We start from the raw sequence: 13,856 nt of genomic DNA on the forward strand, positions 1-13,856 counted from the left end.
TCCGGGTTATTTTTAGGGACTATTAAGGGCTGCAAGAGCAATCAGATTGCTTTTGCAGCCCTTTACTAGTTGTATATGTTCTTGGATAGAGTTTCTCTATCCAAGAACACAGGAAAGTTAATTAACCTGTAGTGCCCTGGGGAACGCCTGCAGTCACAGCTGTGACCACAAAGTTCCCACGGTCATGGGACCGTGGGAACTGAACAGCAGAGGAACTAATTTTGGTAAATTAACCTGTAGTGCCCCAGGGATCGCACTGTCTTCTCAGTGTTTGCAGACACAGCTGCAATCATTGATTAGCTCAGTGTGCAATCCCCGGGCCACTACAGGTTAATTAACCAAAATTATTCGGGTAGTCAAATGTCATATTCGAACATTATTAAAGTCAATAAGGAAAAATTTGGGTTTTTTTCAAGACTCCAAAGACTTGTAAAAAGTTATATAATACAAGGATACAATATAAAAAGATACATTATAAAAAAGATACATATTACAAGGATACATTATAAAAAGATACATATTACTATCACATACCCCTGTCCTTCACATCCATATTAAAGAGGACCTGTCACATCAATATTAAAGAGCACCTGTCACGGCAATATTAAAGAGGACATGTCACATCAAAATTAAAGATCACCTGTCACGGCAATATTAAAGAGGACCTGTCACATCAATATTAAAGAGGACCCGTCACATCAATATTAAAGAGCACCTGTCACATGAATATTAAAGAGGACCTGTCACAGGAATATTAAAGAGCACCTGTCACATCAATATTAATATGCACCTGTCACATCAATAATAAAGAGGACCTGTCACATCAATATTAATGTCCACTTGTCACATCAATATTAGAGTGACAGGTCCTCTTTATTATTCATGTGACAGGTCCTCTTTATTGTGCATGTGACAGGTGCTCTACCAAGAAGTGCTTGTAAGGACTTGTGCTCAGCCTTTCCGGCTGCCTGCAGCAGCAGCAACAGCAGCAGCAGGGATCCCTATGGCAGTTTATTTTGATAGATTGCAAGTGGTATCAGAATTAAATATCTGTATTTTTTTTACATAAATACATAAAATTTTATGGCTTTTTTGATAGATAGCAAGTGGTATCAGAATTAAATATCTGTATTTTTTTTTTTACAGAAATACAGAAATTTGTATGGCTTTTTTGATAGATAGCAGGTGGTATCCGAATGAAATATCTGTATTTTTTTTTAAAGAAATACAGACATTTTTCTGTTTATTTTGATAGATTGCAAGTTGTAGCCTGAATTAAATATCTATCTATATTAATTATGATTCAGAATTAAATATCAGTATGTTTTAGAGAGAAATACAGATTTTAGATGGCTATTTAGATAGATAGCAAGTGGGATTAGAATTAAATATCTGTATTTTTTTTTACAGAAATAAAGAAAATTCTATGGGTTTTTGGATAGATAGTAAATGCTATCAGAATGAAATAACTGTATTTTTTATGGATAAATATAGAAATTTTTCTGGCTTTTGTGATATATTACAAGAGGTATAATTTAGGATACCTCTTGCAACCTATCACAAAAAACCTAAAGATTTCTGTATCACAGTAAAAAAATACAGATTTTTTTTTATGATAGCACTTGGTATCTATCCTAAAACCCATAAAAAATTCAGTATTTCTCTCCAAAAAATACAGATATTTTATTCTGATCCCACTTTGATATATATCTCCAAAGCCATAAAAATTTCTATATTTCTCTCCCAAAAATCTAGATATTTAATTCTGATAGCACTTTGCTATATATCCCTAAAGCCATAAAAATTGATGTATTACTCTACAAACAATACAGATATTTAATTCTGATAGCACTTGGTATGTATCCTAAAACCCATAAAAATGTATGTATTTATGTGAAACAAATACAGATATTTAACTGTGGTAGCACTTGCTAGATATCCACAAATGATAAAAAATGTATGTATTTCCCCGCGGATTCCACCAAGCCTGTTCCCTTTTATGTGGTTTCACTAGATAGTAGGTACGGAAAGTGTGATTTTCGTTAATCTATTCATGTCTCAATTAGCTACAGCTTCCACATTGTCCATAGAGGTGATGGCCTCAACCTCCAATATGGTCCACGCTCCATCACAGGGCCCACCATCTCCTACTACTGCTGTTACTGCTACCGCCTTCCCAGTACCCAACTCTAGATGCAAGATACTGATGCCGTCCACACTTTTGCCCCGATTTACTAAAGTTCTCCAAGGCTGAAAAGAATACACTTTCATCAGTGAAGCTGGGTAATCCAGAAAACTTTGCATGGATTTCATAAACGTCATTAGCTATTTGTTAGCAAATGTTTTCAATCCTGGACCAGATCCATTTCAGGTTTGCTGGATCACCCAGCTTCACTGATGAAAGTGTATTCTCTCCAGCCTTGGAGAACTTTAATAAATCAGGGCCTTTGTCTCAGAGCCCACTACCTCCTCCTCCTCCTGCTGTAAATGACGCTGCCACCTGCCCAGTACCCGACTTTAGATGCCAGATACTAATGCCGTCCACACTCCGTCTCGGAGTCCACCGCTTCCTTCTCCTCCTGCTGTAAATGATGCTGCTGCCTGCCCAGTACCCTACTCTAGATGCCAGTTACAAATGCCTTCCACACTTTGTCCCACAGCCCACCATCTCTTCCCCATCCTGTTACTGCTGCCGCTTGCCCAGTACCCAATACCCAGCTGTAGATGCCAGTTAACAACGCTGTACATGCCACATTTTACAAAGTTACAGCTAGCAGATAGGAAAAGGCAGTCTCCTACACAGCAATGTCTCCAGTAGCTAAAGCTTTTACACTGCCCATATAGGTGATGGCCTCAAACAATAATGCCGTCCTTGCTCCGTCTCAGGGCCCACCGTCTGCTCCTCCCAGTACCCAGCTCTAAATGACAGTTAACAATGCCATCCACACTTTTCAGGGCCCACTGCCTTCTCCTCTTGCTTTCACTGATGCTGCTGCCTGCCCAGTACCCAACTCTAGATGCCAGTTACTAATGCTGTCCACTTTTTGTCTCACAGCCTACCACCTCTTCCTCCTGCTGTTACTGCTGCCCAGTACCCAGTACCCAGCTCTAGATGCCAGTTAACAACGCTGTACATGCAGCATTTTACAAAGTTACAGCTAGCAGATAGAAAAAGGCAGTCCCCTACAAAGCAATGTCTCCACTAGCTACAGCTTCTACACTGTCCATATAGGTGATGGCTTCAACCACTAATGCCATCCGTGCTCTGTCTCAGGGCCCACCGCCTCTTCCTCCCAGTACCCAGTGTCGAAGCTGTAGCTATTGGAAACATGAGTAAATGAACGAGATTCAAATCTGTCCCTACCTACTATGTAGCGAAACCACATGAAAGGAAACGGGCTTGGCGGAATCAGCGGGGAAAGAAGACCCTGTTGAGCTTGAGTCTAGTTGGGCATCTAGAGCTGGGTACTAAGACCCTGTTGAGCTTGAGTCTAGTTGGGCATCTAGAGCTGGGTACTGGGCAGTGGGCAGGCTGCAGCAGTAAGAGCAGGAGGAGTAACACAGCCATCCACACTACGCCTCAGGGCCCACCGCCACAGTAGGGACAGTGGCAATCTCGTTTATCCCAATAGCTACACCTTCTACACTGTCAATAAAGGATGATGGCCTCAAGCTGTAATCCCGTCCTTGCTCTGTTTAAGGGCCCACTGCCTCCTCCTGCTTTTGCTGCTGCCGCCGCCTGCCCAGTACCCAGCTCTAGATGGCCGTTAACAATGCTGTCCACACTCTGTCTCAGGGCTTGCCTCCTCCTCCTTATGCTGTTACTGCTGCCGCCTGCCCACTGCCCAGTACCCAGCTCTAGATGGCCGTTAACAATGCTGTCCACACTCTGTCTCAGGGCTTGCCTCCTCCTCCTTATGCTGTTACTGCTGCCGCCTGCCCACTGCCCAGTACCCAGCTCTAGATGGCCGTTAACAATGCTGTCCACACTCTGTCTCAGGGCTTGCCTCCTCCTCCTTATGCTGTTACTGCTGCCGCCTGCCCACTGCCCAGTACCCAGCTCTAGATGCCAGACTAGACTCAAGCTCAACAGGGTGTTCTTTTCCCGCTGATTCCACCAAACCTGTTCCGTTTCATGTGGTTTCGCTAGATAGTAGGTAGGGACAGATTGGAATCTCGTTCATCCATTCATGTCTCCAAAAGCTACAGCTTCTACACTGTCCATATAGGTGATGGCCTCAACCTCTAATGCCGTTTTTGCTCCTACTCAGGGCCCACTGCCTCCTCCTCATGCTGTAACTGATGCTGCCTGCCCAGTACCCAGCTGTGGATGCCAGTTACCAATGCTGTCCACGATCCGTCTCAGGGCCAACCGCCTCCCCCTCTGGCTTTTGCCACCTGTCAGTACTCCATTCATAAATATGGCATTACAGCCATCTAGGTGGCATTGATAATGCACTACACCCAGCTCTAGATGCCAGTTACCAATGCGGTCCCCACTCTGTCTCAGTGCCCACCGCCTCCTACTCCTGCTGCTGCCACCTGTCACTTGTAACTTATAACAGAGCTGTGTAGCTGGCTAATTTTTTGACTGAAAGACCCCCCTCGGAGACCTCTGCCTGTACTCTGAAGCCTGTGTATGGCTTGTAACGGAGCGGTGAAACCTGGTGGCTAATTTTGGACCAGAGGAACCCCCTTGTGCCCCTCTCTGCCTCTACTCGGAGACCGTATAAAATCCGGCAGTTTCTCTTGACCGCCCCATAAAATGGCCTTGCCAACAACAGAATTCCTTTTTTTTTTTTTTACTTGTACAGTGTTGTGCAGAGCTGGGGGAGTCTTGACATGTCTTTTTAAATGTATTTATAGGCTGTAGAAGCTCTACACAGTCCAGAAAAACAACACAAATTTTTCCCCCATTGACTTTAATAGAGTTCGACGTTCGATCACCCGAATGATTATGCGTTATTCGACCGAATAGCGGTCGAATCGAATAATGAGCTATTCAACCAACACTAATTATGAGTGCTCCAAGGCCATAATTCTGGTGGTAGCCTGGGCTGTAGTGGACCCCAATGTAGACATTCTAGTATCCACTGCCATAATGCTTTGGTGAAGCGACTCCATTTCCCTTCACAGGGACCCCTCAATACGCAGTGCAAGGGACTCCATATCAGCTTTAGTGGGTAGCAACTGCAGAATATCTATGCAGCTCCCGTGGAAGATGCTGTCTCCGTGGCTGATCACTGGGAGAGTGTGAAAATAACGGAGCTGACTGCCGGGATAAGGCTGGAGATGAGGTCTGACTAGTAGCTTTCATGGAGGCTTCTTCATCTTCCTGCACAGGGCTGAGCTCCTCGTGGTGTGAGGTAGAGGCGCGCGCCGGTGCCATCTTGGGACTCGGCTGCTCAGGGGACTTAGCAGGCTCCGCCGGGAAAAAGTTCAATAAACTTGCCTTCTGAGGAGTACTGCTGATGTCTTTCAGTTTCTTTTACCTGGGCATGCAAGGGGGGACCAATGATATAAGAATAGGGCTGTAATAAAGGAGAAAAAAAAAGCCCTTACAAAATATTGAAACCTAAGAAACTCCTAAAACATTAACCCCTAAACAAGGTTAGGTAGCCTACTTGGGGGTAGTGCAAGCAATAGCCAACGAAGCTGTGAATCCCGGTGTGGCCAAAAACAATATATCAAATATAGATGATCATGGGTGATCTGGTCTCAACAAAAAACAGGACCATACTCCTACGCAACCAATAAATAACGTGAAAATTACTGAGCTCCTGAAGTTAACGGCCTACTCTGCCATTGCGCGGGCACGCCCCCATATAAAGAATCTCTTGTCACCTCTTTGGAGCTTGAAAATCAGGCTGCTCTTTTTCTCCCTTCACAGGTACCTCCAACAATTGTTGTATTATTACAATTTGGGATGTTTGGATTTTTATATTTTTACTCTGAAATTATGTAGAAATACAGCATGTACATAGTATATAGTTTTTGGTACATACCTATATACTTTATGAATTGGTGATGTTTAGAAAACTGTTTTCTGTGTTCATCTTTAAATTTGCTGTTGTTTTTTTTTTCTTTGCATGTTTTTTATTCAGAAAATTACATATTCTGAAAAAGGCAAAAATTAGAAAACTGTTTTTAATAACCATAGCATGCACATAGGTACAGGTTAAGTATATTCTGTTTTGTTTTTTTTTCATAATTTTATTTTTTTTCTTTTGATTTTACTCTAGGAGAAGAGATGTTTATCCTAAACCTTTTGAAGTCACAGGAGTCCAGCACATTAGAGTTTTCTTCCTTTCTCAATCGCTGCTTTATCTGTCGTGTCCGTTGTTTGTTGGATAGCACCTCTGGATTTCTGGTAAGTTTATGATGTTTCTACATCATATGAATTGTAAAGACCATGTGTTTTAAGACCATCCCTCTAAATTTGATGAAGAAAAATAACTGATACTTTTGGGTATGCTGGAAAATGTGACTAACTTTGTGTCACACATGACAAAAATGGTACTTGCTGATGGGCCTCAGCAATTTACACAGGAATGTGGATGTTTGTAGGCTGTAAGGACCCATTCAGACGATTTTGCTGTGCCATGCTGGTGCATGCACATTACTACATGTTGTGATAACACTGCCTGTCCTTTGATTGTATTACATTGTTACTGTGTGGTGCATTGGTTACCACTAGTGTTGATGTTCGAATTCGGTTTGTCCTTATATTCGAGCCGAATATGGCTGTTCGAATTCGGATAGACCCGACCCGAAAAACACAGCAAAAATTCGGGATTCGACAGCAAAATTTGGGGAAAAAAAATTTTTTTAAATAAAACTTTTTTTTAAATTTATTTATTTGTATGTGTTTTTATTTTAACTTGTTCTTTTTTTATTTTTTACAGGTTATCCGACAATGACATTATGAATCATAATGTCATTGTGGGATTCCTGGACCGTGGGAGCTTTACGGTCACAGCTAATTGAAAGCAGGTGCCTTCAATTAGCTGTAACCGCAGGCAATACGAGGGCAATAGAGGTTGAATGGAGACACTATCTCCATTCATTACCTCTACTGCTCTGTGATTGGCTGAGAAATAGGAAACCCTGATGACAGCTCAAGCATCATCAGGGTTTCCCTTTTCTCAGCCAATCAGGGAGAAGAGCAATCAGCGGAGCTTTACTATGCTGACAGCTCTGCTCCCCTGATCACTTGTCACAGACTAGTGACTTGTATAGACTAAAGCTGCATACACACGTCCAATTATTATCGTTAGAAACGACTGACGAACGACCGATGAACAACCGGTTGGCCAAAAAAAGTGACCAAGGACGCCGACGAACATGGATTGTCGTTGGAAATGCACGACTGCCATGGTGGATCTGATTGGCCGACGATCTTTCACTATCTATCGTGTGTACAGTATCGTGTCGTTCAGTGATTGTGCATGTTTCTGCGGTACACTTTCTCCTTTACATGTCCCTCCCTGCATCGTTCAAACGATTGTATTTAGTGTGTGGACACTGTTGGTGGATTATATATGAACGATCAGATTGTTACAGCATGTACAGAATTGTGCACAATATGATTGTTCAAGTATAATCGTGCATAATCGTTGATCGGTCGTAATCGTTCATTTTCTAACAATAATTATTGGAAGTGTGTACCTAGCTTTAGCCTAAAATTGATTTGACAGGTGCTCTTTAAACTTCATGTGAAGTACAGGGGTATGTAATAGTGTTATGTATCTTTTTATAATGTATCTTTTTATGTATCCTTTTACAATGTATCTTTTTATGTATCCTTTTACAATGTATCTTTTTATGTATCCTTTTACAATGTATCTTTTTACATCTGTTTGGATGTAAAAAGATACATTTCTTGTTTCTTGTACTCATTGTGAATTCATGCACTGATTGTATATTATATTATATGTTTTTAAACATTTATCATTGATAAAATGTAAAATTTTTTAACCTAAAATATTTAAAGTAATATTTGTGTGGGTGCCAAAAAAATCTAATCATTTGTTGTCTGTGTATACGAACCTGTCCAGATATTATTATGGTATTTTGAAAAAAACTATGTGTACTTTGGATTAGGGACTTCAAAACTAGCGAGGCTAACAAAAATACTGGTTCAGTTTGATAATGCTCAGCCCTCTGCAGGCCAGAAGTAACACATAGCATAGTAAATGGCAAGATTTGTGTCTCAGGAGTCACAAATTTGTGTCTTTTACAATACTGCTTTATGCATTGACATACCTTCTAGACAAGTCTTAGCAGATGGTACCATCACCAAATCCAACACGCCAAGAAGTGCATTACATTAGATACAATACAGTCTTCTAAGTATCTCCAGAAGTGTAATATGACATTGGTTTGCTAAGCCTTGTATGTAAGATGGCTGACTGAAAACTAACATGAGGCAACAGGAAGTGTCTAACTGAGACTAACTAGTCACAAACGGTAGGGGGTAAAAAGAGGAACATACCAAATACAAATAAACAATGAATTTAGGCTCCATAGCCTTTATTTGTAGAAATATGGTATCGGAGTTAGTGTGTTTCATACCTTGCCTAGAATGTTAAGGTGAAGTTGTACACCCTGGAACACATTTTGCATATGATCTACCATCACCATGTAGTTACTTAGAGTTTCTACTTTTGTAGCACCTACCAAGTTGGCATCAAATACCTTTCATCATTCACTGAGGTAAAAATTGTTAAGGCCATAAATGCCTTTCCAGGGAAATGTAGTTGACACAATCTGTGACTGTAGTAACAGGAAATATTTTTATGTCATTGTGACATCTATGTTTTGGACATATACAAGTAGTGTGAGATTATTTGAAAGTTTGTGACAAATACTATAAGTATTTTAAAAGGAGTTTAGGAACTCCAATTGCTAATCTTGTGCTGTCGAGATTAGTGTACAGACTGTTTCTGGTGTTATGGTTCAAATTCAGGTTAAACACAAATTGAAACTGAATTCTAACTTGACCAAATTTGTGTTTGATGAATTTTGGTGCTTACCCATACTGCCCTCCCTTACCATTTGATCCTAGTCTTTTGCCTCATAGCAGCCAATGAGGTGTGGAAACTAAATAGAGAAGAGGTTAGGGTTTGCTGACCACCTGGACCTCCAGGCGAATAGTGCAGTAAGCTGAAAACTCTGAATTTGTGGGTACAAATGGGGCATGAGCCTAAATTGTACTGCATAACTTTGTCCATGGCCATATAGGTCCAAGTCAGCCCTTTCACTCAAGTTTTTCAGTGTACATTAGAGCTTATGCATAGAGATAAATAAAGTGGTATACTGATACCATTGTGTTGTTCTTATCTTGTGTAATCCCATTGTGTTCACACTTTCTTTGTGTTTTTTTTTGTATCAGCAGCAAGTGTACTTAATTACAAATTTGAAAATTTGCCAACCTTTGCATTGTTTGTATTTTTTTTTTTGTGTGTGTGTGTGGTAAATTACTAAAAGCATTACAGGTCTACCTATTCATGGTTGAATTAAAAGCTAGACATTGCTGGCAACCTTAAAAAAATAGGGAGAGAAGCTCTCCCAAGGCAGGCTGCACAAGGGTACCATAGAATGGAAAAGCCAGGAAAAAGGAGGAAAGGCCAGAGAAAGAAGTTGAAGAACAGGGAGGGAGAAACAGCAGAGACATCCTTGCCTCTGCTTACCCTAAGGCCAGAGCAGGCACATTTGCTGTCTCTTTTTTTTTTGTTTATATGTCACTGGCAATAACATCTGCAATGTCTGCTGGAAATACATAAATTGCTGATGGGCTGACGCACATTTGAGTACACAATATTTATACAATACAAATATTTGTGAGAGCAGCACCTGACCAAAATAAGATAATCCCGTTTTCCTTCTTTAGTTCCACTGCACAAAAAAACAAAAAAAAAAGCTAAGTGGAAGCATGTCTAGTGCCTCATTATCAGCTTAGCAGACTTGCTAACACTACAACTGCTATTGTGCAAACAGGTAAAAACAGCCTGCGTCCACTAGTTCATGACCTTTGGTGCTCCAGGGACACAGGTACCCAGCCACTATTAATGTTTTGAGAAGTCCATCTTTTCTCTATTCACTTAAAAGGAAAATAAGTTACTGGATTTTCTGTACGCCCAGGTGGCATAACCAATTCCAGTTAAAACTGGCAAATATATGTGTGATAGCAGCACAGACCTCACTTCACTTGGGTAACTTTACACATATGCCTTGCCTGGGCCATAGCCTAGACCTCACAGTGCAGAAACTTCTGCCAAAAAATCCTGGATTCCAAGACATACTTTACTACTAAGGTTTGCACGCTCTTTCAGAACTACCATCAATGGTTATAATTATACTGTCTACACACATCTATGGTTTCCCTGGCCTCAACACCAGCTGCCAGCCAAGACGTTGACGTGCTTCACCCCACTCATTGAAAATCCACCCTAAATCTGCTGGAGAGGATACAGCAGCAGTGGCACAGTACTTCAAATTTTGGAGGCAAAAAAAACCCAGGTTCAATTTGCTCCAACAGGGAAAACAATTCCCTCCTGATTGGATGTTCCCTGGATCAACGGTCTCTGTTATCTTTAAAACTTTAATACCCAGTAAAATAATATGCTTCTAGAGAAGCATCTAGCTGTTTTTTATAAAGCAATCTATAACACAGCTCAACAAAAACATGTTTTTTTACTTGGCAAGGATTTTTCAATATATTTAGTGTACATTACTCAAGTCAATATATTTCAGGTCTGCTGAATCCAGAGATGACATCAGTTTAATTGAATTGGCTCTAGTTCTTGTGATACAGGAATCAGAATAGACGATTTTACCAACAACAAATATTAACACAGCATATTATTATCAATCTTTATTTACAGCAATATTTTTGCATTTTATATATTAAATGTGGCATTTTTTTCATGAAACTTTCATTTGCCTTCTTTTGATTCATACATTTTAATACTTTTTTTATTCATACATTTTATTCATACATCACAGCGGACGATCCCGCTGTGATGCCGGGGTGCCTGTCCGTCGGGGGGCATGGCCGGGTGGGAAATTTAAAAGCAGATTACCGAGTAATCTGCTTTTAAATGCCGCCCGGGTCCCGGCCACTCTGCTGCGCCTAATATCAGTTAGATGTGATGCACCATGTAGGATTTCTGCATGGTGCATCACATCTAACTGCGGATGCCATCACCAATAGTAAATTCCAGGGGTGATGCCAGCGGCGATTTCCCATTGGCATCACCCCGGAAATTACTATAGCTGCTCGCATCACCCGTGACATCATCCGGGTGATGCGGTGGAGTGATGGATTCTGGGGGTGGGAAATTTAAAAGCAGATTGCTCTGTAATCTGCTTTTACATTTTTTTTACAGTAAAAAAAAAACATAAAAACACATAATAAAAATACAAGTACATATTTTAGTGCACCAAGCATCATTGCCTAGTGCCCTGATTTACATTTTGCCCACTATTAGCCCTGACATTGATCTGACCTTTTGATGGCTAATAAATCACTTCCTGAATGTATGATTTCATCACTTTGTCTTTGACCTTGATTGTTCCTGACTGATTGCTGGAGACCACATGGCATCCAAAAGGAATCTTGCAAGTGCTGTTTTGGAGGAATTTGAAAGCATCGATAGCGATTTGGAGTCCCTTGTGGAATCAAGCGATAGTGATTCACCAGGAAACTTTTCATTAGACAGCGAAAGTGAGCTGAGCGTTGATACTGAACCTGAGGTTAGTACTGTGCGCACATGGTGTCCTATTGACCTTGATGCGGACCAGACAGCACCGCCAAGATTTCCATTCACCGGTGCACCTGGGATGAAAATTGAGGCTGAATATGATGACCCCCTGGCATACCTTAAGTTGTTTTTGACCGATGAAGTTATCGAAAAAATTGTTATGGAGACAAACAGGTAAGCCGCTCTTGTGTTTGCTAACTTTTTTAAATTTTTTGCTAATTTTTTTTATTTATTTATTGTTTGTTTTTATGCAAACATAAACACCTGAGGTTTGCAGTAGCAGAAAGTGGGAACCTGTGACCAAGGATGACATTTGGCTGTTTTTGGGCTTGGTGATCCTGCGGGGAGTTGTGGGCAAACCCATGCAGAAGTGGTACTGGTCCAAGAATACAATGATTGCCACTCTATTCTGTGGCACAGTCATGCCAGAATACCGATTTTCCCTCATCATGAAGTCCCTGCACTTTGCAAACAATGAAGAATTTGATGAGACTACCCATCCTGCACCAAAACTGAAGAAAATTTGGAAAGTGTCTCAGATGATTGTACAAAAATTCTAGCAAACCTATGTGCCAGAAAGAGATGTCAGCATTGAGGAAAGTCTAATGGCTTACAAGGGGAGGCTCAGCTGGGTGCAGTACATTGCGTCAAAGAGGGCACGATTTGGCGTGAAAAGTATATGGCTACATCTGGAATACAGTACTGTACACTGGAAAAAGGACACAGTTCAACCCCAGATACAGCCATTATGGATTGGCAACATCTTCAGTGCTATCCCTCCATGAGCCATTGCTAGATCAGGGCTATTGTGTCACAACTGACAATTTCTACACCTCTCCTGAGCTTTATAAATTCCTTCTGCAACACAGAACAGATTGCCTATGGAACCAATAGGGTTAACCGGCGCAACTTGCTATCAATGTTTGCAAAAGGGAAGCTGAAGACAGGAGAATTTGTTGCCTGGCAAAAAGGCAAGATGATGGCCCTAAGATGGCATGACAAGAAAGATCTATACAAAAAAATAGTCAGAGGCCTGTAAATCATTCAGACTTCATTTTGCAAGTTTCCGAATCCATAGTCCAGAACCACCAAACACTATCAGTGGCCATGAATAGACCTGGACGTCATGCTTCCACCGACATAAATACATATTTATGTATTATAATATAGTTTATGAATATAATATAATAAATAAATATAATCATTTTTCCCGGGAGGTAATCCTAAGAATTACAGGCCTACAATATAAACGAAACTTTCTATGAAAAAAAAATAGGATCACTTTTTGCATCAAAAAACTAACAGAATTAGAATGCTAGGGGGTTAAATGACCCTAATGTATTTTGCTACAATTGTGGTAAATATTCTTAGCAAAAACAGAGAAGAAACATAATTTATTGCCAATCTTAGTTCAATCGTTACAATAAAAATAATGGGATTACCCTGATTTGGAATCAGCAAGACAACCTGTGTCCCATGGTGCTGATGTTCCCATACCAGTGTTCATTACACTCCCTGATATTTCTGTATCGGACATGGAGGATATACAGGGTTTGGAATGTAATCCAGGAGTTAGCAATGGAAGTGAATATGAATGAAATGTTTCATCAAACCAGCAGTTCTCACAAGAAAAGCTCAATGATTTATTATGTGACCTAAGTCTGTCAAAACAAGCATTTGAACTTTTAGCATCCAGGCTAAAAGAAAAGAACTGTCTGAGAGCGGAAGTTAAAATAATGGTTAATAGGACAAGAGAGGTGACACTCCTACCATATTTCAGTGAAGATGGAGACTTTGTGTACTGTTGTAATTACTACAAGTCCATATGGGAGTACCAGAATACTGAGCAGAGGACTGGCGGCTTTTCATAGACAGTTCCACTCAAAGTTTGAAATCTGTTTTACTGCGTAAGTGCAACTGCAATGCATCAATTTCAATTGGTCACTCAACAAAACTTAAATAAAAAAATGATCAAAATATCCAAATGGTCTTACAAAAGCTTTGCTATCATGAAGACCAATGGTCTATTTGTGTTAGCTTAAAATGGTGAACTTCCTACTTGGACAGCAATGTGGATACACAAAGTACCCA

The 13,856-nt window shown here is 40.6% G+C and overlaps 1 protein-coding gene across 1 annotated transcript in view; it reads left to right on the forward strand.

Moving 5' to 3' along the window:
• The window catches only part of AHRR (aryl hydrocarbon receptor repressor), a 284,245-nt gene that overhangs the window by 175,360 nt on the left and 95,029 nt on the right, over positions 1-13,856 (forward strand). The window contains 1 exon segment of the mRNA XM_072411941.1: positions 6,243-6,370. Within this exon segment, the coding sequence (XP_072268042.1) occupies positions 6,243-6,370 (128 nt within the window).

The sequence above is a fragment of the Pyxicephalus adspersus genome, chromosome 5 (genome assembly GCF_032062135.1).
Source record: "Pyxicephalus adspersus chromosome 5, UCB_Pads_2.0, whole genome shotgun sequence".
In the NCBI taxonomy this organism is placed as follows: Eukaryota; Metazoa; Chordata; class Amphibia; order Anura; family Pyxicephalidae; genus Pyxicephalus; species Pyxicephalus adspersus.